The sequence below is a fragment of the Pelophylax lessonae genome, assembly GCF_965119305.1.
Source record: "Pelophylax lessonae genome assembly, chromosome: 9".
Taxonomy (NCBI): domain Eukaryota; kingdom Metazoa; phylum Chordata; class Amphibia; order Anura; family Ranidae; genus Pelophylax; species Pelophylax lessonae.
In genome coordinates, this window is record NC_138776.1 from 5584900 (window position 1) to 5612844 (window position 27945).

At 43.5% G+C, this 27945-nt stretch overlaps 1 protein-coding gene across 1 annotated transcript; it reads right to left on the minus strand.

Moving 5' to 3' along the window:
* Window positions 1-9582: 9582 nt before the first annotated feature.
* Window positions 9583-10530, minus strand: LOC309563531 (C3a anaphylatoxin chemotactic receptor-like; the record flags this gene model as incomplete). The annotated part of the gene is made up of 1 exon (XM_082267982.1): window positions 9583-10530. The coding sequence occupies one exon, from the start codon at window positions 10528-10530 to the stop codon at window positions 9583-9585; it is 948 nt and encodes a 315-aa protein (XP_082124108.1).
* Between the last annotated feature and the right edge of the window lie 17415 nt (window positions 10531-27945).

The window sequence follows — 27945 nt, forward strand, 5'->3', positions numbered from 1 at the left end:
TGTGCAGCAAAAAGTATATATATATAAAGTGACCGAGGGAAGATATCCAAACAATAGGGGCAATGGCCGCTCACCTCACGTCACACCAGTAAAAGCGTTCTTCTTATAGGGGTAGCCACTCGGGATTGGAGATGATGGATTCCTTCTTTTCTCCTTTTTCAGGTTGAACCTTAGCCCGCTGCTGTCAGCTACAGGACGACGATCGGGACACCTCTCTGCATCTCTACTCAGTAATTGTGAGTTAGCAGGGTGATCTCCATAATATCGAGTACCCACTGAAGGAGTGGTTATCGAGGGCGCCCCCAATTGAAAGTTCCACTAAGACACTCACTGCTTTTGAAAGAAGCTTCTTTTTGCCCAATCTAGCCAATTTAAATACTCTCATACTTGCAACGTGCATTGATGGTATTTTTGCACTATTTTTTCACTTAGCCCAGCCATATAGTTTATTTTTTTTAGCTCTTCGTGAAACTAGCGCCGATTCATCTCTTATACCTTGAAGCATGTAACCCGTGGCACCTGTGTATATTTGGTTGTACCGCCACGGTTTGCAGGCAGGCCTGCCTCTTCTTCTCCTCCTCCTCCTCCATCCTCCCTCTCCTCCTCGGCTGACTCCTCCTTTTCCGCTGCTACCGTCTCTTCCGCTGCGCCACCCAAGATCCCCAGAACCTATTCCACATGCCAGGTGAGACATTGCCATGCTGTGCTGCGTCTGTTGTGCCTGGAAGCCAAGAGCCACACTGGTCCTGCACTCCTTTCAGCTTTGCGTTCACAGGCAGATCAGTGTCTGACACCGCTGAATCTGACAGTTGGTAAAGTGGTGTGCGAAAACGGTGCCAATCTGCTGAGCGCCTTGAAAGAGGGCAATAACACACGTGCCATGCATGGCACACGTCCTGAACTTGATCGTGAAGTGATTCGTTGCCAAATACCATGGGGTACAGGACGTCTTGCGGCAGGTCAGGAAAATCTCGGGCCATTTCAGAAGATCTTACACAGCCATGGCTCGCCTTCCTGATATTTAGCGGCGACACAACCTGCCCGTCAGGCGTCTTATTTGTTGGAACTCAACGTTGCATATGCTTGATAGGCTGCTCCAGCAGAAACTTGCAGTTAACGACTACATGTACGAACTCTGCGACAGGACAGGTTCTGGAGAGCTTGGGTTTTTTCACCTCGCCAGTGGCTGCTCATGCGGGATGCATGCAGACTTCTGCGGCCATTCAATGAGATAACCAAACTGGTCAGTCACGGCCAGGGCGCCATCAGTGACATCGTTCCTTACGCCTTCTTTCTGGAGCGTGCATTGCGTCATGTCATTGATCAAGCCATCGAGGAGCAGGAGAAGGAAGAAGAGGAAGTCGCAATGTTGGATGAATTCCCAGGGGGTGCTACTCCATCTGAGACAAGTCAACAACAGGAGTCTGAAGGGGAGTCAGAGGAGGATGGTGCGGATGAGGAGGAGCAAGAAGAGCATGCTTTAAACCTCTCTGGGATCCCTGGTGTTATCCATGGATGGGGGGAGGAGAACGAGGACGACATTATCCTGGATGATTAGCTGGAGCCAGGCCACCTCACTGCTTCCAGTTTAGTGCGAATGGGGGCCTTCATGCTCCAGTGTTTTAAGGGGGACCCCCGTATAAAAAGCAAGGACCAGTACTGGGTGGCAACGTACTTAGACCCCCGGTACAAACAAAAAATGGCGGAAATGTTACCAGCATCACAGAGGGCGGTCAGAAAGCAACACTATCAGGCCTTGCTGCCAGAAATGCTGCATTCTGCTTTTGCGTGTGCTGGCAGAGGAATTTCCAGTCACAGAGAGACAGTTGCAGGTAGAAATCCAACAGTGCCTGCAAGAAGAGGGCGGTTTGAAGATGTCTTGGTCACTTCAGATATGAGATCCTTCTTTCAGCCGACCCATCGACAGCTGTACTCAGAATCCAGCATCAGGGAACGCCTGCCCTAGACTGACAGGTGTCCGACTACATCGGTTTAACGCTCTGAGGAGTGATGAACCCCTGGACTACTGGGTGGGCATTCTTGAACTCTGGCCAGAGCTTGCACAATTTGCAATGGAACTGTTGGCTTGCCCCCGTCCAGTAACCTGTCCGAAAGGACGTTCAGCGCAGCAGGGGGGGTCGTGACTGATAAGCGCACTCGCCTAGCTCATGACAGTGTAGACTACCTCACATTTATAAAAACGAATGAGGCATGGATCTCTGAGGAATTCAACACATGTGACCAGTAGACCATGTTTCTTTGAAATTCCTCATGACAGGCCACAAATATCCACCAGACCGCCATCCACCCACAACATTTCCTGGTCCTTGTCTTCACTAAATACAGTGGCATAAAAGACTTTTATATACTATTGTTTGTTTCTCATCTTAATGCCTAAAAAGTCCCGCCCCCAGGGGAATTTCCTTTCTTTTGTGGCATAAAAGGTATTTCATGTCCATTGAATGCCTAATTTTTGGGGCCTTTCATGGAAGACAATTTTTTTTTTCTGTCAATGCCTAATAAACCTTCAGCCACAGAATACTACGTTCTTAGCTGTCAGGTAAATCCATGTGGGATAATTTTTGGGGCCTATACTGGCCGACACTTACTTCTGTATCCTGTGAATGCCAAATGTACCTCCAGCCACAGAATACAACATTGTTAGCTGTCCGGTAAACCCATGAGGGCTAATTTTTGGGGCCTATACTGACCGTCACTTACTTCTGTATCCTGTGAATGCCTAATGTACCTCCAGCCACCAAATAGTACGTTCTTAGCTGTCAGGTAAACCCATGTGGGCTAATTTTTGGGGCCTATACTGACCGTCACTTACTTCTGTATCCAGTGAATGCCTAATGTACCTCCAGCCACCAAATACTACATTCTTAGCTGTCAGGTAAACCCATGTGGGCAAATTTTTGGGGCCTATACTGGCCGACACTTACTTCTGTATCCTGTGAATGCCTAATGTACCTCCAACCAAAGAATACAACATTCTTAGCTGTCAGGTAAACCCATGTGGGCTAATTTTTGGGGCCTATACTGGCCGATACTTACTTCTGTATCCTGTGAATGCCTAATGTACCTTCAGCCACCAAATACTACGTTCGTAGCTGTCAGGTAAACCCATGTGGGCTAATTTTTGGGACCTATACTGACCGACACTTACTTCTGTATCCTGTGAATGCCTAATGTACCTTCTGCCACCTAATACTATGTTCTTAGCTGTCAGGTAAACCCATGTGGGCTAATTTCTGGGGCCTATACTGGCTGACACTTACTTCTGTATCTTGTGAATGCCTAATGTACCTCTAGGGAACAAATACTATGTTCTTAGCTGTCAGGTAAACCAATGTGGGCTAATTTTTGGGGCCTATACTGGCCAACACTTACTTCAATATCCTGTGAATGCCTAATGTACCTCCAGCCAACAAACACTACGTTCTTAGCTGTCAGGTAAACCCAAGTGTACTGATTTTTGGGGCCTATACTGGCCGACACTTACTTCTGTATCCTGTGAATTCCTAATGTACCTCCAGCCACCAAATACTACGTTCTTAGCTATCAGGTAAACCCAAGTGGACTCATTTTTGGGGCCTATACTGGCCGACACTTACTTCTGTATCCTGTGAATGCCTAATATACCTCCAGCCACCAAATACTACGTTCTTAGCTGTCAGGTAAACCCATGTGGGCTAATTTTTTGGGACCTATGCTGGCTGACACCTACTTCTGTATCCTGTGAATGCCTAATATACCTCCAGCCACCAAATACTACGTTCTTAGCTGTCAGGTAAACCCATGTGGGCTAATTTTTGGCGCCTATGCTGGCCGACACTTTCTTCTGTAACCTGTGAATGCCTAATGTACCCCCAGCCACCAAATACTACGTTCTTCGCTGTCAGGTAAACCCATGTGGGCTAATTTCTGGGGCCTGTACTGGCCGACACTTACTTCTGTATCTTGTGAATGCCTAATGTACCTCTAGGGAACAAATACTATGTTCTTAGCTGTCAGGTAAACCAATGTGGGCTAATTTTTGGGGCCTATACTGGCCAATACTTACTTCTGTATTCTGTGAATGCCTAATGTACCTCCAGTCACCAAATACTACGTTCTTAGCTGTCAGGTAAACCCATGTGGGCTAATTTTTGGGGCCTATACTGGCCGACACTTACTTCTTCACCCTGTGAATGCCCAATGTACCTCCAGCCACCAAATACTACGTTCTTAGCTATCAGGTAAACCCATGTGGGCTAATTTTTGGGGCCTATGCTGGCCAACACTTACTTCTGTAACCTGTTAATGCCTAATGTACCTCCAGCCACCAAATACTACGTTCTTCGCTGTCAGGTAAACCCATGTGGGCTAATTTTTGGGGCTTATACTGGCCGACACCTACTTCTGTATCCTGTGAATGCCTAATGTACCTCCAGCCACCAAATACTACGTTCTTAGCTGTCAGGTAAACCCATGCAGGCTAATTTTTGGGGCCTATACTGGCTAACACCTACTTCTTTATCCTGTGAATGCCTAATATACCTCCAGCCAACAAATACTACGTTCTTAGCTGTCAGGTAAACCCATGCAGGCTAATTTTTGCGGCCTATACTGGCCGACACTTACTTCTTTACCCTGTGAATGCCCAATGTACCTCCAGCCACATTATACGACGTTCTTAGATGTCAGGTAAACCCATGTGTGCTAATTTTTGGGGCCTGTACTGGCCGACACTTACTTTGTTTAACCTGTGAATGGCTAATTTTTCAGACTGGAATTGAAAATCAATGGGTCTGTAAACGTTCCACCAAATTGAGGAATGGATGCGGACCCATTTTACAGATGTGTGAATGGACCCTATATGTATCTGACATGTATTTACCGCCTGCTGTCAGTTCTGGCTGATATATGAAAAAAACATTTTTAGGGCAACTTTTCCAATTGCAATACTTCTGTTATGACATTGTCCATGTGCTGGGACTATTTGTGCACAGCTAGTAAGTCTTTTCTGGCGGCAAATATGACCTAAAGGTTTTCAAAGTTCGCCTCCCATCAAAGTCAATGGGGCCCGCCGCGAACTTGCGGTTCACGGACATTTGAGAAAATATGCGGCTGATTTTCGCGAACCGCCCCGGCTGATGTTCGTTCATCACTAATGAGAATCTCCAGAACTTTCTATCCGCATGGTCCCTGTGGATCTCACATACCTCCCACTCCACCTCTTATCCTTGATTGCTAATAAGCATGCATACCGAACTCTCTCATAAAATTATAACCCCCAACTGAATTGACGTGAAATAAGTTCTACCTCTAACATAGCACTGATCAATAAGGCTCAATCTACCTACCGCAGATCTTCTATCCCTGGACGATACAATTTCTTCTGGTGCTGCCAGCCAATCACCCAACCCTGTTGTTCCTCCTTCTTCACTTCCTTCTTTATGTAGCACCCTACAGGTAGGTGCTAGGTAAAGTATAGTGGGCATTGTCTGCCTAACAGCAAGGCCATGATTTATTTTTGTCAGTCAGGTTGTCATGGCTCCCAAGTGTGTCTGCTGAGAGGGGAGTCTCCCCACTGGCTCTGTGAGAGGCTTTTCATTGGGCAGTGGAGGAAACCCAATCCAAGACAGGCCTGTATCTACCCCAGAAGGCAGATTCTTCCGCAGAGGATTCTGGGAGTGGGTATAAGGGTATAAGTTTGAGGGGGGTGCGGGGTCTTTGGCAGGAGGCAGAGTCCCAGGAGGGAGAGGATGGCTGTCTCTCCTCCTGTCAGAGGAAGCGGATGTCTCAGGTGCTGCCTGAGAATCCAGAGAGTGCTGAGTTGAGCTGCAGAGGGATCTGGTGTGTCGAGAACCAGCGGAGAGAGAGAGAGAGAGAGAGAGGGGTCCAGGTCCAGGAACGCCTACAAAGGTCGTGAGTACTGTGGACTGCCCCTGGAGGTCTGCCAAGTGTCAGAGGGGACCACTGCGGAGAAGGTTCTAGGGATCCAGGAGTCAGCTAGCTGTAAAGGGAGTGCCTGGTCAGAGGATCCTGAAGTGTTAGTGGGGGTACCTAGTCAGAGGACCCTGAAGTGTTAAAGGGGGCGCGTGCAGTTTGGGCCCTGAAGAGTCAGTGTACAGCATGGAGTGTACAGAGTTAAGAGTTGCAGCATCACAAGTATTTACACAGAGCTACCTCAGCCAGTGCAGGGCAGGAGGGAGCTGTTCAGTGACTTTTGAGCTAAAGCAGTATCAGAAGTCAAGTATTCTACAGTCCTGGATCTTCTGAGTTAACAGTCAAGTTAAAGTCGAGGTTCCATCACAATTTCAGTATCACAGTATCTTGAAGCATCAGGAAGCGTTGGCCGGCATTCAGCTGGCGTCAAGAGAGTGGCGGAGGGCATTTTTTTCTGTATAGTGTCCCAAACAAGCCTAGCTGAGCCAAAGGAGTATCCCACTCATTCCCTTCTCCCATCCCCTAAATACAATAAAAGACAAGAGAACGGTCGCCCAGGTGGGACTTTATATGAGGTTGCCACAATAGTCATGAAGAGTCAAAGAGTAAATTTATTAGTAGAGTAAAAGCATACAATGGATATAAATGTATAGCCATAAGCATAATTACAATACATGTACAGCATGTAGGAAAAAATTGACAAAATAACAACATAGCAGCAAATTGTGCATGATGACAGCATTGCAGCATCTGTGTAGCATAATAATGGGTATATCTGTACTGAAAACTCTATGCGTTTCGTGGGTCTAATACGCACACTCATCAGGAGTATATAGGTAGATATCGGGCCAAATCAGATTGAGAAATGCTGCCATGAGGTGGGGTGCCGACATCTGATCCGGGAGCTGAAGAGACAAGAGTACCCACAAAAAAATGGGGAGCCAGGCAAGGAAACATATGTGATGGAGAATGTGATCATTAAAGATGATATGACACTGGCCGAATATCCACATAGGCTGCATGTAGATCTTGTCCCTAGCACCATGTGTATGGTAGGACAAACAGAACCTGTTCGTCAACATGGAAAAAGCCAGCACAGGCTGGCAACCATGACCATAGATGTTACAACCACCACCAGCACATGTAGACGCCACAAATGCAATACAATGAAACAAACCAAAGATGCCGGAGTGGTCATTGTCTCAGTTCTCACACCTGGGTTCACAGCTCAAACGTGTTGGAGGTGTCACCGATAACAATGGCAGACCCACATCAGGCACAAGGCCTGGAAAAAGTTATATCTGTACAATGGGTACCATTTAGACATAGTACAAATGTTACACAGAAGACGGAGCTCACTTACCTGCTTATTCCAATTCTCTAGGAGATCCGATCGATTTTCCCTAATTCCACCACAGTAAGTCCCCCTGGCCATTGTGAGAGACCAGTGAGGGATCCTATGAGTAATTTGGGGCAGATAAGATCTCTCTCTCCTGGATGGACTTTTCAATGCACGTCTCATTATTGTAATCCCTACCTGTTATATTATTAATTGTGTACTTATTACAATGTCATGTTTATTTCTGTATGTTTCTTAAAACTTAATTAAAATGATTGAAATTAAAAAAAATGTTACAATGCTTATGTAGCAAAAGTATAGCGTAACAATAGGAATTGTTATGAGTAATACACTATATTACCAAAAGTATTGGGACGCCCAATTGCTTTTTTTTGTCCAACTGTACCTTTTGTGTATGGGGTTCCCAGGGGTCCATTTTTTTGTTGGATTATTATGATCTTTCTTTGATCTTTTATCCATATTTTGTTTTTATTGATTCTTTTTCCCGTCTTGGAATTTTTGGACACTCTATTTCATGAGGATAGTATTCCTGAATAATAAATGTGAATAGCAATAGCAGCCAATTTCTGTAGCGTCCCCACACACAATAAAACTGATAAAAGGAATCCAATTAGCGCTGAAGAAAAAAAACAGTATAAATGAGCATAAAAAATGATTATAGGTGCTTAAATCTAGAAACGTGCAAACAATATTAATGTGCAAAACATGCTTAAATAAATGTGAAAAAATGTATCCAAACTGCGCTAAATTCAAAGAAAACAGTAAGCTGCTGGCACACCAACCGACATAAGTTGTCCAAATAAATATTATAAAATAAGTACAGTGCTAAAAATCATATACAAACATGATAGAGTATATTTGCATATATGTTGAGAACAGATGAATGAAATATATATGGATTAAAGATCATATAAAGTGAGTCCCAAGTGAAGGTAAAGCATCCATAAAGGTGATAGTAGATTGTAGATAGATCCCCACACCAGCAGAATGAATGCGCTCACCGGAGGGTATGGACCCAAATTACCATATAGCAAATGGGTCATACAGACTGGAGAATGATCATAGATATCCCCAAACGTAACTGGATCACCAGATGTTCAAATGGGTGGCCATGGAGTCTTAAATGAGGATGCCAGGATCTCCCACTCAGATGTACATCAGTAGGGATAAGCAAGACAACACGAACTTAGTGTAAAACCGCTTCAAAATTTTTAAATTAAAATAATAAAGTACACTTACAAACATCCATGAAACAGCACGAGGAATGCAGTCAGATGGCAATTGTAACGTTACTGACGCGTTTCGTCACAGTTGACATAATCATAGGAAGTTGCCATAATCCTAAAAAAATGAAAGGGACCATCTTTATGTTAAAGCAGACCGCCCGTTGTTTAAAAAAATACCGGGGTTATGGCAGCTATCTGCTGCCATAACCCTGGTATTTAAGGTTAACGTCAAAGTACCAACGTAACCAGTTCTGGACTGGAAGGATTTTCCCCCTTAATGACCAGGCCATTTTTTGCGATACGGCACTTCATTACTTTAATGGACAATTGTGCGGTCGTAAGGACGCTGTACACAAATAAATATTGATGTATTTTCTTTTTCCCAGAAATATATCTTTCTGTTGGTGGTATTTGATCACGTCTGTGATTTTTATTTTTTGCTCTATAAACAAAAAAAGAGCGACAATTCTGAAAAACAAAAAAACAAATAACAAAACAATATTTTTTACTTTCTGCTATATAACATTCCCAATAAAAAAAAATAAAAATAAAATATTTTCATCATTTTAGGCCAATTTGTATTCGGCTACATATTTTTGGTAAACAAACCCCAATAAGTGTATTTTGATTGGTTTGCGCAAAAGTTATCGCGTCTACAAACTGGGGGAAAGATTTATGTCATTTTTATTTTTTAATTAATTTATTTACTAGTAATGGCGGCGATCTGCGATTTTTAGCTGGACTGCGACATTGCGGCAGACAGATTGGACCCCTAACTGACATTTTTGACACTTTTGGGGGGACCAGTGACATTACTACAGTAATCAGTGCTAAAAAATATGCACTGTCAATGTACTAATGACACTGGCAGGGAAGGGGTTAACACCAGGGGTGATCAAAGTGTTAAATGTGCCCCTAGGGGGGGTTTTCTAATCCAAAGTCAATAAGCAGTAAGCCCTGATGACATGTGACTTATTCAGGACATTCAGTATGGCCCCAATAACACCCTAGCTCGCTAATAAAGCAAAAAACTCGAAAACATCTACAAATCCGTCTCATACATTAGAGCGGGAGGCTTTCTTCTGCGGTGGGCTGGTTCTCATTGGATGGTGGGGATAATAAATTCTCCCTAAATATATTTTGTATGATCTCCCCAATAGACTGTCTCAGCTTTTCCTTCGTATCTTTCCCCATGAAGACGTAGAGTATTGGGTTGATGCAACTATTGAACAGGGCCAGAGAATGTGAGACAAGGTGCAGGATGAACACTACATCATTGCCAGTGTATATCAGGGTTACTCCTATGATGTGGTAGGGGGCCCAGGTGATGAAAAACACGATAATAATAATTATTGCCATCTTGATGGTTTTTCTACCTACTTCAGAAAATCTGATATTTTGTGCTTTAAAAGCCAGATGAATGTAACAGATACAAATGATAATAAGAGGGATCAGAAATCCAAAAATTGCACGTGTAAGAATGGTGGACTTCATCATGTGAGGGTCTGAATAACACATGGTCCTGTTATTAGAGGTGTCATATCTTCTGTAGATGGTGGCAGGCAGACACATCGTGGAGGACAACATCCAAATAGCCAAGCATATCATCCACGCTATATTGACTCTTCGGTAATTTTGGGCCCACACGGGATGGACAACCAGAATCCATCGGTCAATGCTGATGGCCACCAGGGTGAAGACACTGGTATACATGTTAAGGGGAACGATGAAGGGTATAATCCTGCAGATGACAGGACCGTACAGCCAGTCTGAGTAGAAGACCTGCAGTATAATGAATGGAAGAAACAAGCAGCACATGATATCGGCCAGAGCAAGGTTCCCAAACCAAATGGTGGTCACGGTCCGCTCCATCTTCACTCCAGTAACCCAAAGCACCAGAGCATTGCCGGGGACACCCACGAGAGCAGTGATAGAATAAACCAGGACAATGAACAAATCCACAGGGCTGTAAATCATGGTTGGTTCCAATTCACTGCTGACATTGGACATCTTGTTTACCTGTAAAGACATCAAGAGTTACTTCATCTGTCTGATAATTATTCAATTCCATATTATTGTAAGGAAAATAATGTAACTTCTAGTATAAAAGAAAATGTGTGTGTGTATATATATATATACTGTATGTGTGTGTCTATAGGAATGTTTGACCATTCTTCCAGAAGCGCATTTGTAAGGTAAGGCACTGATGTTGGAGAGAAGGCCTGGCTCACAGTCTGCACTTTAATCCATCCTAAGGCCCCTTTCACACATTCAGTTCATCAGTTCAGTCACGTCAAAATGTATTAGTTTGTCATCCATTTTTTCATCCGTTTTTTCATCCGTTTTTCATCCGTTTTCTTTTACATCCACTACCAATGCAAAAATGGATGAAAAACGTCCGTTTGTCCGTTTACATCCGTTTTTCATGCAATCCGTTTTTTTGACGGATTATAAATATGGCATAGGCATTCAAATGGACATTGATGGAAGTGGATGAAAACGGATGTTAACGGATGATCATCTGTTTTCATCCGTTTTTACATAGAGATGCATTGATGTCTGTTTTTCATCAGTCAACGGATGGATGAAAAACAGACAAACGGAAAGGGGCCTATAGGTTTTTCTACTGGGTTGAAGCTAGGACTCTGTGCAGGCCAGTCAAGTTGCTCCACCCCAAACTTGCTCCTCTTTGTCTTTATGGACCTTGCTTTGTGCAGTGGTGTGCAGTTATGTTGGAACAGGAAGGGGACATCCCCAAGCTCCTCCCACAAAGTTGGGAGCATGAAATTGTCCATAATGTCTTGGTATGCTGAAACCTTAAAAATTCCCTTCACTGGAACAAAGGGGCCAAACCTAACTCCTGAAAAACACCCCACACCATAATCCCCCTCCACCAAATGATTTGGACCAGTGCACAAAGCAAGGTCCATAAAGACATGGATGAGCGAGTTTGGGGTGGAAGAACTTGACTGGCCTGCACCTCAACCTGATAGAACACCTTTGGGACGAATAAGAGCAGAGACTGTGAGCCAGGCCTTCTCATCCAACATCAGTGCCTGACCTCACAAATGTGCTTCTGGAAGAATGGTCAAACATTCCTATAGACACACTTCTAAACCTTGTGGACAGCTTTCCCAGAAGAGTTGAAGCTGTTATAGCTGCAAAGGGTGGGTCAACTCAATATTGAACCCTACAGACTAAGACTGGGATGCTATTAACAGAAGATAGACTTAGAACTAAACTAGAGCAACTTAATTTAAATAAATCTCCGGGACCGGGTGGCTTGCACCCGAGGGTTCTTAAAGAGCTCAGCCAGGTGATTGCCAGACCATTATTCTTGATATTTAAGGATAGTTTACAGACGGGTATGGTGCCAGCTGATTGGAAAAAAGCCAACGTGGTACCAATATTTAAAAAGGGGCCGAGATATATCCCGGGTAACTATAGGCCGGTCAGCCTAACATCTGTAGTCTGCAAAATTTTGGAGGGGATGTTAAGGGACCACATACAAGACTTTAGTAATGAAAACGGTATTATTAGTAGTAATCAGCATGGATTCATGAAAAATCGTTCTTGCCAAACCAATCTATTAACCTTCTATGATGAAGTGAGCTGCCACCTAGATAAAGGAAAGCCTGTGGATGTGGTGTATCTGGACTTTGCAAAGGCCTTTGACACCGTTCCCCACAAACGCTTACTGTACAAACTAAGGAAGGTAGGTATGGACCATAGTACCTGGATAGAGAACTAGCTCCAGGGGAGAGTGCAAAGGGTGGTGAATAATGGGGAGTTCTTGGATTGGGCGGGTGTGGAAAGTTCGGTCCTGGGACCAATCCTGTTTAATTTATTCATAAATGATCTAGAGGAGGGGATATTGAGTACAATCTCAGTATTTGCAGATGATACTAAACTAGGCATGCCAATATCTTCTATACAGGATGTGGAAACCTTGCAAGCGGACCTGAACAAAATAACGGGGTGGGCAACTACATGGCAGATGAGGTTTAATGTTGAAAAATGTAAAGAAATGCACTTGGGCGTTAGAAACCAGAAAGCAAGCTACTCACTAGGGGGGGACCTCTGGGTGAGTCTAGGATGGAAAAGGACTTGGGGGTACTGGTAGACAACAGGCTTGGCAGTGGCATGCAATGCCAAGCCGCTGCAAGCAAAGCCAACAGAATACTGGGATGTATAAAAAAGGGGATTCACTCCAGAAATAAAGAGATTATTCTCCCACTCTACAAGACTCTGGTCCGGTCACATCTGGAGTATGCTGTCCAGTTCTGGGCATCGGTCCTCAGGAAGGATGTGCTGGAATTGGAGAAAGTCCAGAGAAGGGAAACAAAAATAATTAGGGGAATGGAGGACATCAGCTATGAGGAAAGACTACAAGCACTGAACTTATTCTCTCTGGAGAAGAGACGATTGAGGGGGGATATGATATCAATGTACAAATACTGTACTGGCGACCCGAGCATAAGGAACAAACTATTCAGAGAAAGGGAATACAATAAGACACGTGGCCACTCACTAAAACTAGAGGAAAGGCGGTTTAACCTTAAAATACGTAGGGGTTTTTTCACTGTCAGAGCAGTAAGGATGTGGAATTCTCTTCCACAAGCAGTGGTCTCAGTGAGGAGCATCAATAGTTTCAAAAAACTATTAGATGGGCACCTTAAAGACCACAACATACAGGGCTATACAATGTACAACATACAGGGGTATACAATGTACAACATACAGGAGTATACAATGTACAACATACAGGGCTATACAATGTACAACATACAGGGGGTATACAATGTACAACATACAGGGGTATACAATGTACGGTTAACAGCAAACACACACATTATAGGTTGAACTGGATGGACTGATGTCTTTTTTCAACCTCACAAACTATGTAACTATATATATGTGTGTGTAAAGGCAGGCGTCCCAATACTTTTGGTAATATAGTGTATATATACTATTGTATATACAGTATGAGTACAGTACTGTGCAAACATTTTAGACTCTTATGAAGAAATGCTGTAAAGTGAGGATTCCTTCATAAATAATGACATGAGAAGTTTTAAATGACCAATTAACAACCTACAAAGAAACCCCTAAAGGTGGGCACTCACTATAAGAGAATGAGGTGACCCATCGTCCGGTTTTTCTCGATGTTTCACAGAAAGTCGGAACCGAGGATGGAAATAATGGATGAAAATTCTCCTACAACAAAGGATTTATTTTTTGTTATTTATTATTTCTGATCATGCGCAGTTTTTCGTTTCTGATTTTTCTCGTAGGAAAACAGTACACATTGAACAAAAATCGTTCGTTCTGTTTACATTTGTCCCTTCGGAATTATTTGTTTGCAAAATCAGAATTCGATGCGGAAAGTTGTGTACACAGTATAGGAAAAGCGAACGGTCGCGCCTCGTACGGAATTTTTCTTCCTATTCTCTGTCAGTGTGTACCCCCTTAAGGCTGCGTTCACACATAGGCGTTCTGATCCGTGGGAGGAATTGTCGCCATTCAGCCCACAATTTCAAAAAGCGCTGTTAAATGTAAAATCGCACATCAGCGTGTTCAGGTACCAATTTTTTAAAAGGCGGTGCAATTCAGCCGCAATTGTTGCACAGCAAACCACGCTGCAATCACACTACTGTCGCACAACCCAAATCGCGAGACTCATGGGGAAACACGCCACACGTGATTTGTTTTGACTGATTGCAGCGTGATTTGTCTTGTGACAATCGCAGCAGAATCGCTCTGCGTTTTTGGGTGCCATTGAAATGAATGGGAACTGAACACGCTGATGTGGGATTTGATATTTTAACCCCCTGTTTTGAAATCGCCGGCAGAATCGCGACAATTCCCCCCACAATTCAAAACTCCTCTCTGTGAATGAAGCCTCAATCAAACCATGAATTGATAAGTCCACCCTTTGCCTTTCAGCATCAATTTTTCCCGGTACATTTGCAGACAGTTAAGGATATGGCAGGCATATGGTGCAATGCACGATGAAATAATTACAGAGCATCCGGAAAGTATTCCCAGTGCTTCACTTCTTCCACATTTTGTTATGTTACAGCTTTATTCCAAAATGGATTCAATTCATTATTTTCCTCAAAATTCTACAAACAATCCCCCATAATGACAACGTGAGAGAAGTTTGTTTGAAATCTTTTCAAATTTATTAAAAATAAAAAAGGAAAAAATCCCCATGTACATAAGTATTCACACCCTTTGCTTAATACTTTGGTGAAGCTCCTTTGGCACCAATTCCAGCCTCCAGTATTTCTGAGTATGATGCTACAAGCTTAGCACTCCTATTTTTGGGCAGTTTCTCCCATTCTTCTTTGCAGGACCTCTCAAGCTCCATCAGGTTGGATGGGGGAGGGTCGTGCTCAGCCATTTTCAGATCTCTCCAGAGATGTTCAATCGGGTTCAAGTCTGGGCTCTGGCTGGGCCACTCAAGGACATTCACAGAGTTGTCCCGTAGCCACTCCTTTGTTACATTGGCTGTGTGCTTAGGGTTGTTGTCCTGTTGGAAGATGAACCTTCGCCCCAGTCTGAGGTTCCGGAGCGCTCTGGAGCAAGTTTTCATTAATGACTCTGTACATTGCTGCATTCATCTTTCCCTCAATCCTGACTAGTCTCCCAGTTCCTGCTGCTGAAAAACATACCCACAGCATGATGCTGCCACCACCATGCTTCACTGTAGGGATTGTATTGGCCAGATGATGAGCGGTGCCTGGTTTCCTCCAGACATGACGCTTGACATTCAGGCAAAAGAGTTCAATCTTTGTTTCATCAGAGCAGAGAATTTTGTTTCTCGTTGTCTTAGAGTCCTTCAGGTGCCTTTTGGGAAACTCCAGGCGGGCTGTCATGTGCCTTTTACTGAGGAGTGGCTTCCATCTGGCCACACCCATACAGGCCTGATTGGTGGAGTGCTGCAGAGATGGTTGTTCTACTGGAAGGTTCTCCTCTTTCCACAGAGAAATGCTGGAGCTCTGTCAGAGTGACCATCAGGTTCTTGGTCACCTCCCTGACTAAGGCCCTTCTCCCCCAATTGCTCAGTTTGGCCGGGCGGCCCGCTCTAGGAAGAGTCCTGGTGGTTCCAAACTTCTTCCATTTACAGATGATGGAGGCTACTGTGCTCATTGAGACCTTCAATGCTGCAGAAATCTTTCTGTACCCTTCCCCGATCTGTGTATCAATACAATTCTTTCTCAGGGGGTCTACAGACAATTCCTTGGACTTCATGGCTTGGTTTGTGCGCTGACATGCACTGTTACCTGTGGGACCTTATATAGACAGGTGTGTGCCTTTCCAAATCATGTCCAATCACATGAATTTATCACAGGTGGACTCCAATCAAGTTGTAGAAACATCTCAAGAGTGATCAGTGGAAACAGGATGGACCTGAGCTCAATTTTGAGTGTCATAGCAAAGGGTGTGAATACTTATGTACATAGGATTTTTTCATTTTTTATTTTTAATCACTTTAAGATCGGAAGATTTTGCTGCTTATTGACCTGGCCACTTTTTTCAACTTGGCACTGCGTGATTTTAACTGACAATTGCGTGGTCATGCAATGCTATACCCAAACAAAATTTACGTCCTTCTTTGCCCACAAACAGAGCTTTCTTTTGGTGGTATTTGATCACCTCTGCGCTTTTTATTTTTTGCAATATTAATAAAAAAATAGCAAAAAGTTTGATAAAAAATGACATTTTCTACTTTGTCTTTAAAAAAATATCCAATATACTAAATTTTTGTCATATATTTTGGCCAAAATGTATTTAGCTACATGTCTTTGACAAAAAAAATTAAATAAACATATTTTTATTGGTTTGCTCAAAAGTTATAGCGTCTAAAAACTATGGTGCAAATACTGGAATTTATGCAGCTTTTACTTTCTGACTGCCTATCTCATTTCATGAAGTGATAAAATGGCAGGGCACTACAAACCCCCCCCCCACCAAATTACCACTGTTTGGAAAGTAGACCTTCCTAAGGAATGTCCTGAGAGGCATGTTGAGCTCATTGAATATTTAATTTTTTTTGTCACAGGTGTTTGAAAAATGACTAAAAAAAACATTTTTTTTTTTTACTCAAAGTTGTCATTGAAATTATATATTACTCACGCATGCTATGGGTATATGTGTAATTACACCCCAAATACATTCTTCTGCTTCTCCTGAGTACAGGGATACCATATGTGTGAGACTTTTTGGGAGCCTAGCTGTGTACGGGACCCTGAAAACCAATCACCACCTTCAGAATTTCAAAGGGCGTAAATTTCTCATTGCACTTTCTCACTACCTATCACGGTTTCGGAGGCCCTAAAATGTCAAGATACCACAACCCCCCCAAATGACCCAATTTTGGAAAGAACACAACCAAAGCTATTTGCTGAGAGGCATGTTGAGTCCATGGAATATTTTATATTTTGCCACAAGTTTTGGGAAAATTACATTTTTTTTTAACACAAAGTTGTCACTAAATGATATATTGCTCACACATGCCATGGGTATATGTGGAATGACACCCCAAAATACATTCTGCTGCTTCTACTGAGTACAGGGATACCACATGTGTTTGACTTTTTGGGAGCCTAGCTATGTGCGGGACCCCGAAATCTAATCACCACCTTCAGGTTTTCTAGTGGCGTAAATTGTGCATTTTTACTTCCTCATATACCTATCACAGTTTCGGAGGCTCTGAAATTCCAAAATAGCACAAAACCCCCCAAAATGACCCAATTTTGCAAAGTAGACACTCCAAGCTATTTGCTGAGAGGCATGGTGAGTCCATTTAATATTTTGCCACAAGTTTTGGGAAAATTATTTTTATTTTTTTGCTTTTTTACACAAAGTTGTCACTTAATGATATATTGCTCACACATGCCAAGGGTGTATGTGAAATGACACATCAAAATACATTCTGCTGCTTCTCCTGAGTATGGGGTACCCCATTTGTGAGGCTTTTTGGCAGGCTAGCCGCATACAGGACCCCGAAAACCAATCACCGCCTTCGGGCTTTCTAAGGGCATAAATTGTTGATTTCACTCCTCACTACCAATCACAGAAAGCCTGAAGGCGGTGATTGGTTTTTGGGGTCCTGTACGCGGCTAGACTGCCAAAAAGTTTCACACATTGGCTATCCCCATACTCAGGAGAAGCAGCAGAATGTATTTTGGGTCGTCATTTCACATATATCCATGGCATGTGTGAGCAATATATCATTTAGTGACAAGTTTGTGTAAAAAAAAAAAATAATAATAATTTTCCCGAAACTTGTGGCAAAATATAAAATATTCCATGGACTCACCATGCCTCTCAGCAAATAGCTTGGAGCATCTACTTTGCAAAATGGGGTAATTTGGGGGGTTTTGTGCTATCCTGAAATTTCAGGGCCTCTGAAACTGTGACAGACAGTGAGGAAGCAATATGTGCAATTTACGCCATTAGAAAACCTGAAGGTGGTGATTGGTTTCCGGGGTCCCGTACACAGCTAGGCTCCCAAAAAGTCTCACATATGTGGTATCCATGTGCTCAGGAGAAGCAGCAGAATATATTTTTTGTCATTTCACATATACCCATGGCATGTGTGAGCAATATATCATTTAGTGACAACTTTGTGTAAAAAAACACCCAAAAAACCAAATTGTCATTTTCCTGAAACTTAGGGAAAAATATAAAATATTCCATGGACTCAGCATGCCTCTCAGCAAATAGCTTTGGGTGTCTTCTTTCCAAAAAGGGGTCATTTGGGGGGTGTTTGAACTGTCCTGGCATTTTATGCTCAATCTTATCCACACATCACCCACTCTTCTAACCAATTGAAAATCAAGCCTTTTCTGTGACTTTTTGTTTACATGAAAAAATATTTTTTTTTTTACTAGAAAATTACTTTGAACCCCCAAACATTATATATATATTTTTTTAAAGCAGATGCCCTACAAAACAAAATGGTGAATGTTGCAATTTTTTTGTCACACGGTATTTGCACACAGATTTTCCAAACGCATTTTTTGCGAACAAAAACCCCTTTTTTTAATTTAATGCACAAATACACTATATAATTCCTAACTGGTAAACTTTAAAAGACTATCTTATGCTGAGTACATAGATACCAAACATGACATGCTTTAAAATTGCACACGCCCGTGCAGTGGCAAAATAATACATACATTTTTAAAAGCCTTTAAAAGTCTTTACGGGTTACCACTTTGGACTTACAGAGGAGGTCTACTACTGCCCTCGACCTGGCGTTCGCGGTGATACCTCACATGCATGCTGCAATTGCTGTTTACATATGACAATAGACCAACGCTTGTGTGCGCCTTTGTGCACAAGCACGGGGGGACAGAGGTGCTTGAATTTTTTTTTATTATTTATTTTGCTTTTTTATGTTATTTTGACACCCTTTCATTTTTTTTAAAATCATTTTTATTGTTATCACAGTGAATTTACATATCCCCTATGATAGCAATCTGTAGTAATAGGTACTCTTTTTTTTAAAAAAATTGGGGTCTTTTAGACTCCAGATCTCTCCTCTGACCTTAAAGCATCTGACCACACCAAGATTGGTGTGATAAGATCCTTTTCCAATTTCCCGATGGCGCTGTCTATTTCTGGCAAAACAGAAGTCATTAAATGCTCGAAGCTTCTGGTATCTTAGGCCATAGAGATGATTGGAGCCATTCTCATCTCCAATCAGCTCTATGGTTAGATAATTGAACCACTGGCTGCACTCTCTGGTTAACCGGTGGGACAGGAGAGCCCGAGAAAAACCGCGGAAGTCGGCGGGAGGGGGGGAGTCCCCTCCCACTGCTTGTAAAAGCAGTCTAGCGGGCAATTATCCGCTAGGATTGCTTTTACATGTAAGCCGACCGCTGGCTGTAAAAAACAATACCAAGATGATGCCTAAATCTGCAGGCATCATCCTGGTATAACCACTCAAAGTCCAGCAACGTACCAGCTGGTCCTTGTTTGGCATATAGTGTAGAATAACAGAAATCTCCGCCAGAAAATGTGTAGTATACACACCATTAACCACCCAAAACATCCAACCCACTTTCTAATGATGGGTATACATGACCAATGCCATTTATACCTAATTTTTTTTTCAACTGTGGTGGTGAAATCACCTCCTACAGCGCTGCCATCGGAGATTTCCATATATGCTGAGCGCAAACGCTGTTTGTGTCAGAATATATGAAATCAGTGTGGCAGTTGATGAGTGTAACATGCAAGGCAAACTGGTTAACAATAGAATAGAAAGAAAAGATTACATTGGTACCTGAAAAGTAAAAAATGGTTACCAATAAAAAACATTAACAAAGTACAGTAAAAGTAGGAAGAGTAGAAGTAGAAGAGCAGAGTAAGAACAGAAAAATAACCCTAACGACAACTATTTTTGGCTTTTTTATTTTATATTTTTTTTGTAACTTTTTTTTTTTTACACTATTTTTTCTTCAACTCAACTGTAACATTCCGGGTTAGGGTCTCTCAAAATGTCGATAGCCATCGAACATCTTTCGAGACCCTGTGTTAGTGTGCCCTACATTGTGTCATGCTGTACCCTACACTAATACTCCACTAGTGTGTGGTAGCGTTGGAAACATTCCCCGATGCAGAGACCAGGTTGGTCAGGACAGGTGGGACAATAATAGCGGGTGTCATGCCTAAATCCGCGCCTGCTACAGACATCTTCTTTGGGGGTTTCTTTTGGCAGGGGTACTCGAGAGGACATGTGGAAAATGCCTCTCATGCAGCCGGCTCGCTGCATCTGGTAGGGGAAATTGGGCGGGAGCACCTCCTGGATAAAGGTAGGCACTTATGATCTCTTCCTGGAATTCTAGGAAGGATCCAGTTCATCCTGACGCTTTGTATAGCACAAAGGCATTCAGCAAAGCCAATTGGAATAAATAAACAGACACTTTTTTGTACCAGCGTCTGGCTTTACGGGCAACTAAGTACGGTGCCAAAAGCTGGTCGTTGAGGTCCACCCCTCCCATATTAAGGTTATATTCGTGAACACAGCGGAGTTTCTCCAAAACACCAGTTGCCGTATGAATTTGGACCGTCGTGTCTGCGTGAATGGAGGACAGAACGAAAACATTCCGTGTATCCCTCCACTTCACTGCAAGCAATTTGTCCGTTTTCAAGCAGGCTCTCTCCCCCCGACTAAGAAGGGAATTTACAAGCCGTTGGGGGAAGCCCCGGCGATTAGGTCGCACAGTGCCACATGCGCCAATCTGTAATTCGAGCAGGCGACTAAAAAGTGTCACGCTTGAATAAAAATTGTCCAAGTACAAATGGTACCCCTTTCTGATTAAGGGTGACACCAAGTCCCAAACTATCTTGCCGCTGCTCCCTATGTAGTCTGGGCAGTTGGGGGGCTCCACAGTGCTATCTTTTCCCTCATAAACTAACTGTATAGCCTGTGGCCCTGTCACACAGCTTATACAGCTTGACCCCGTATCTGGAACGCTTGCTGGGGAGATACTGCTTGATAGCAAGGCAGCCAGTAAACTTAATCAGGGACTCATCAATGCAGACAACTTGTTGGGGGCTAAACAAGGCTGCAAACCGCTGATTGAAGTGGTTTAAGAGGGGCCGAATTTTGTGGAGCCGGTCATATCCGGGGTCTCCCCGAGAACGACAGAGTTCATTGTCACTGAAGTGCATGAACCGCAGAATTTACTCGCCCTGGACATGGAAGCAGAGTACACGGGTATATGGTGAATTGGGTTAGTGGACCAATATAAACGCAACTCACTCTTTTTGGTTATACCCATGTTGAAGGGAAGGCCCAGAAAAGTTTTATAGGTTTCCAGCCGAATTCTCTGGCAAGGGACAAATTCGGATTGGCGGCGATGTATTGACCAGCATACAAATTGCTTTGGTCCACATTAGATCTGAAAAGATCTTCCGTGAAAAACAGCTCAAAAAAATTAAGGGGAGTAAAATTGGCTGTTTCCATGTGAATTCCGGGTTGGGCAGTGAATGGGGGAAGTACGGGTGCTGTAGAATCTGGGGGCTGCCAATTAGGATACGCCAGCTCTTCAGGGAGGGCACTATGGGCTCTACGGGCCTGTCTTCGAATTTGCGGTGGCTGCGGGCCACTACTCGTGCTAGCCACCGCACCAGCTTCAACTGCACTTATGGGACTCGCCATGTCACCAAGTCTTACTGCAGTGCTGGTATGTCTAGGTCCAGGGTGTACTAGGCCGCTCATGCTTGCCAGATCACTAGAAGTGTGAGCGGCACTAGTACTGGCTCTCTGCTCCATACGAGCACCCTGCAATTCCTGCACCTCAGCAACTCCAGAAGGGGGTCGGGTATGCCTGACCTTAGCAGGGACCCCTCCGTCATCGGAGCTATCTGTCAGGGAGCCACTGCTCTCTACAGGCTCTTATACTGACCCTGATTCTGCCAGTGAGGCTTCCCCATCGCTCTCATCTGACATAATCAGTATACTGTAGGCCTCTTCACTACTGTACCACTGTTTGGACATTTTAGCAACTAAATTTACAGGTACAGTAGTGTGACTCACAGGTAAAAAAGCACCTGGTTGTCAAGGACTATTTCAACCGCTACCAAAAAATTGCTAGTGCTAGCAGGGATCAGGCCTGACTCTGCTAATGCAGCGGTTTTGTGTGATGTGTTTTTTGGAAGTTACAGTAATCTATTGATTACTGCACTTGCCTGGGCGGAGGGGCTAAACGCAGGTGCTGGCAGGTGTCGTGACCGATCCTGCTAACGCTGCGTTTTGGGAACTCTAAACTATTGGGGACGCTAGTATAGTTCTGATCAGATCAAAGATATTGATCCGTTCAGATGCTATACTAGTAATGGAGGTGTATGTGTGTGTATGTGGTAATCAAGGGGTTAACTAATATTTCTAACTATGCGGTGGGGATCTGCGCTGTCCTAGACTGATGCTAACACTAACTAATGTCACCTGTGACACTAATAATAGTGATCAGAAAAAAAAACTGTACACTATAAAAGTGACACTGTGACAGGGCAATGAAGGGGTTAACTGGGGTGATCAGGGGGTTAAATCTTTATGGGGGAGGGGGTGGCGGGTATCCTAAGCCTACTTGGGACAGAAACTAACTAGCTAGCGCTAACTGAAGTCACAACCACACTAATACAGAAATACAGAAAACCGCTATATAGCTGTGTATAGTGTGCAATGTGACAGGGGGTGAAGGGGTTAACTAGGGGTGATTAGGGGGGGATCAGGGGGTTTAATCTTTATGGGGGGGTGGCGGGTATCCTAAGCCTAAAAGTAACGGTCGCAAGTGCTAAACCAAGTCACAAGTCACACTATTACAGAAATATAGAAAACTGCTATATACTGTGTATAGTGTGCAATGTGACAAGGGGGTGTAGGGGTTAACTGGGAGGGGGGTGATCGGGGGGTTAAAGGTGCCTGTCTACGTGCGTGTGTGCTTGGTGCAATACTCACTGTTGTTCCTCTCTCTTCTCACAATGAAATCCAGAAAGGATTTTGGGAGGGGAGAGAAGGTCATTTCTGTGCCTGTGTTTACATTACATAGGCACAGGTCGGTCTGTGATTGGTCAGGACCGATCAGCAGGTCCAGGCCAAAAATCATTGGCCTGGACCAGATGACTGATCGTTTCTGAAATTAAAATACAATCATGAAATAAAAAAAAAAAAAAAAAAACTCAAGTGTAAAAAGGCAAGGTAAAAAGGGGACATCGTCAACATTCCAGCACTGCAAAGAATGCAATAAGAAATGAAAGAGTGCAATCAAAGGTAGAGGAGAGCTTTAGGTTCTTTTTTTACCCCAGATCTTTCCATAAAGAGGATCTGTCATCCTTATTTCTATTACAGGGGATGTTTACATTCCTTGTAATGGGAATAAAAGTGATTAGAAAAAAAATAAATAAAAATAAAGGGATAGTGTAAAAATAAGAGAACAAAAACAAAATAAATAAGAAAAAAAAAAATTACAGAGCCCCAATCCCCTCCGTGCTCGAGTGCAGAAGCGAACACATACATAAGTCGCAAGTGCATATGTAAACGGTGTTTGCCCCACACGTCGTGTGCGGTATCACCGTAAGCGCTAGAGCGAGAGCAATAATTCTAGTGCTAGACCTCCTCTAAAAGCAAAACGCTATGTGTGGCAGAAAACTAACACTGCACATCACCTTGGACACACCATCCCCACTGTGAAACATGGTGGTGGCAGCATCATGTTGTGGAGATCCTTTTCTTTAGCAGGGACAGGGAAGCTGGTCAGAGTTGATGGGAAGATGGGTGGAGCCAAATACAGGACAATCTTAGAAGAAAAGATTTGAGACTGGGGCGGAGGTTCACCTTCCAGCAGGACAACGACCCAAAACATCCAGCCAGAGCTACAATGGAATGGATTACATCAAAGCATATTCATGTGTTAGAATGGCCCAGTCAAAGTTCAGACCTAAATCACATTGAGAATCTGTGGCAAGACTTGAAAATTGCTGATCACAGACGCTCTCCATCCAATCTGACAGAGATGAGATATTCTGCAGAGAAGAATGGGCAGAAATGTCCTCTCTAGATGTGCAAAGCTGGTAGAGACATCCCCCAAAAAGACTTGCAGCTGTAATTGCAGGGAAAGGCGCTTCTACGAAGTATTGACTTGGGGGGGTGAATACAAATGCAGCCACACTTTTCACTGATTTATTTGTATCATTTTCTTTCCACTTCACAATTCTGTGCTACTTTGTGTCGGTCTATCACATAAAATCCCGATAAAATACATTTACGTATTTGGTTATAACATGAGAAAATGTGGAAAATGTCAAGGGGTGTGAATACTTTATCAAGGTACTGTACTTTTACTAATAGGTGTCCCTCATTCCCATCTCAAATAGTTGGGAGGTGCTTTTCCACACCCATACCTCCAACTTTTTGAGACAAGAATGAGGGACATCTATTAGCAAAAATGCGTAGTCATAGGACACACTTCCTGACACCCCCTCACAATTATACAAAAAAGAGTTAAACCCACAATTGCCTTTTTTTCCCCTTACATTGGCTTTTTGAATTTACAAATGCAGCAATTTAGAAATTGGATGAAAGGTTTAGCACTGGGGAACACTTTTTGAAATATAAAAAGTGATTTTTATAGACAATTCTATAGATCAGACCAAAATGAGGGACAAAAGAGGCAGAAAGAGGGACTTTGTTCCAAATCAGGGACAGTTGGGAGCTATGCACACCTATCCCAGTAATACTCGGCAATAAAAATACAGAAGATATCCCTAGACGGTTAATTTGAGCAGAGAAGAAAATGCTGTTTGCCTGGCTGGGTGTGCCCTAAGGGAAACTTACGGGGGTGCGCTACATTCACATACACAAGGTGAATATGAAGAAGGAATGAAGCCCCCCTAGAACAGGAAATCTGAAAACAGTAGAAAAAAAATCTTACATTTGAAAGATGATACAAAGGAAGTGAGAGAGATTGAAGGTTCATTCTACTTACATTTAGATGTATTGCATTTATTTTATATAAACTGGGAGATTAGTGTCACTTTAACCCCTTCAATACCGGGCACTTTCCCCCCCTTCCTGCCCAGGCCAACTTTCAGCTTTTAGCGCTGTTGCATTTTGAATGACAATTGCGCGGGCATGCAACACTGTACCTACACCAAATTTATGTCATTTTCCCCCCACAAAAAGAGCTTTCTTTTGGTGATATTTGATCACCAAAAGTTTTTTTCCTTTTTGCTAAACAAATAAAAAAAAGACCGAAAAGTTTGAAAAAAAAAAAAAAATGTTTTTTCATGCTATACAATTTTGTAAATAAATATTTTTTTTCCTGCACTGATGAGCAATGATGAGGCTGCTCTGACAGGCACTGATGAGGAGGCACTAATGGGGTGGCACTGATGGGGCACTGGTGGGCACTGATAGGCAGCACTGGTGGGCAATAATGGGCACTGGTGGGTGGCACTGATAGATGGCAATGATGGGCACTGTTGGGCAGCACTGATGGGGAGGGCACTGGTGGGCAGCACTGATGGGGAGGGCACTGGGGGGCTCCCTGAGCCCTGATTGCCATCCCTGGTGGCCATAGTGGGCATCCCTGGGGTCATGGGTGGGCATCCCTGGGGTTATGGGTGGGCAGCATCCCTGATGATTCTAGTGGCACCCCCCCCCCCCCCCTGAGTGTCTGCACTTGTAATCAATGATCTGATTACCAGTGCAGACCCCCCCCTGTCAGGGGAGCCGCATATCGGCTCTCCTTTACTCGTGCCTGTCAGGCACGTACTGAGGAAAGCCGATCAACGGCTCTCCCTGTGTACTATGTGACCAGCCGTGATTGGTCACATGGTAAAGAGCCTACATCAGTGTGACACGCCGCATCACCGATCGCCGATCTACCCGCCATCATATGACGTCCGGTCAGGATAATACAACCACAATCCCGCCGTCAATTGCCTATAGGGCTGGCGGGAAGTGGTTAAAGAACACCACCCTTCCCCTATGCCCACCAATCACTACAATGGTACACTTTATGTGGTAGACTTCTTTAGGTCTATACCATGTCCCTCACCATGAAAACACCAGTTGGCTGTGTTTGCCTCCTAGAATGAAGATCACCAACCCTCTCCCGGTATGACTTCATCATTATCAGGACTTACCTGTACCGGTCTGCAGCCGATGGAGTCCTCTCTCCTTCTTCCAATATTTCAGCCTGGCTGTCAGATATTAAACCTTTTATACAATTATACAATTAATCTTTTATACACTACCTCCTTCCTGAATATTAATGGGAAACTCTGTTAATAAGAAGCTTTCCTTAATTGCTTGCCTACCAGGACACATTTTTATTTTTTTATGTATTTTTTTTGTTTACATACATAAAATCAGCATTTTTCTGCTAGAAAAATACTTAGAACCCCAAAACATGATATATTTACCAACAAAACAAATAATAGTCCCAATAATATATATTTTTTCCAATGTGAATGTATCCACTTGTTCCAAAGGACTTTTTTAAAGAAATTTTTCACTACAGTTCATTATTAAAGCGGAGTTCCGGGCACAGAAAAAAATTTTCACTGAACATACCCCCGGGACAGTCAGGGTTAGTACATTCCACAATGGCTAGCCTCTGATCTGTCCCTGTTGCACTTACCTTTTAGAAGAAATACTCACTTATAAAATTTCTTCCACAGCGTTGCCATCTCTCTTGTGGGCAGCTGAAGCCGGCGCGATCCTCTTCGGCGTCCTCTTCCGTGTCTTCTTCTCCCAGAATGCGCCTGCACCGGCCCCTCTCGTCACTTCCTGTGCGGCGCCACATTCCTCCACAGCTTCTGGGCATGCCCAGAAGCTGTTTAGCAGGGAATGCGACGACGCCCCGGAAGTGACGAGTGGGGCCGGTGCCGTCACATTGATTCCTGGGAGCGATGACGTTCAGCTCCCAGGAATCATCGCAAGACAGGAAGTGACGGCGGAGACGCGGCGCTGAGGGAGGAAGTGAAGAATAGGTGAGTATATTCGATCTCCAATTACAAGGTAAGTAAAAAAAAAAAAAAAAAAAAAAAATACCTAACTATCCAATTCCTTTTCAGGTTAAGGAGACCAAGCGGACGGGTACAAAAAAAAAAAAGGTTGATTTTGTGCCCGGAACTCCGCTTTAAGGCAAACGTGATGAATAGAACACCCAGTGTTTTCAGGTGTAACTCCTCCACCAGACAAAATGCCTGCTCACCTCAATACATTAAACAATTAGCTCAATCAATAGATTCCCAGACAGATAATTTCCGTCTCCTCCTTGCTCCTCTGTGACTTAGTCCACTTGCCCGAGCCGCTCCTCTCCATAAGTCGATAAAAACAAAAGCGCATTGAAAAAAAAACTCCTCAGCCAGCTCACCGCCTCGCACAGTGCAGTCCCGGCGTGATGTCACAAGATCGACTTCTCCCTAAACACGTTGTATCCAATAATTGGGTTTCCTCAGTGGGCCAAAATACTGAGGAAGCCCAGTTATCCCAATGAACTACTGAGGAAGCCCAACAGCCTATTGAGGAAGCCAATTAACGCATCTAGGGAGGAGTCAAGCTTGTGACGTCACACCGGGACTGCACTGTAATGTTTGGGGATTCTAAGTATTTTGTAACAAAAAAACTTATTGTTACATGTAAGCAAAATGTGCCAGAAAAGGCCTGGTCTTCAAGTTGATAAAATTGGTGGCTGGAGCAATTGTTTAATGTCACATGATATTTTCACAGCTATACTGCAACTCCCTCCTCATTGAATTATCTTTACATAGGCTATCCCCCTTTAGTCCATCATGAATGCTGCCCCCAGGCTCATCCACCTTACCAACGCTCAGTGTCTGCTACCCCTCTCTGCCAATCTCTCCACTGGCCTCCACTCATTGTCCTCCACCCCT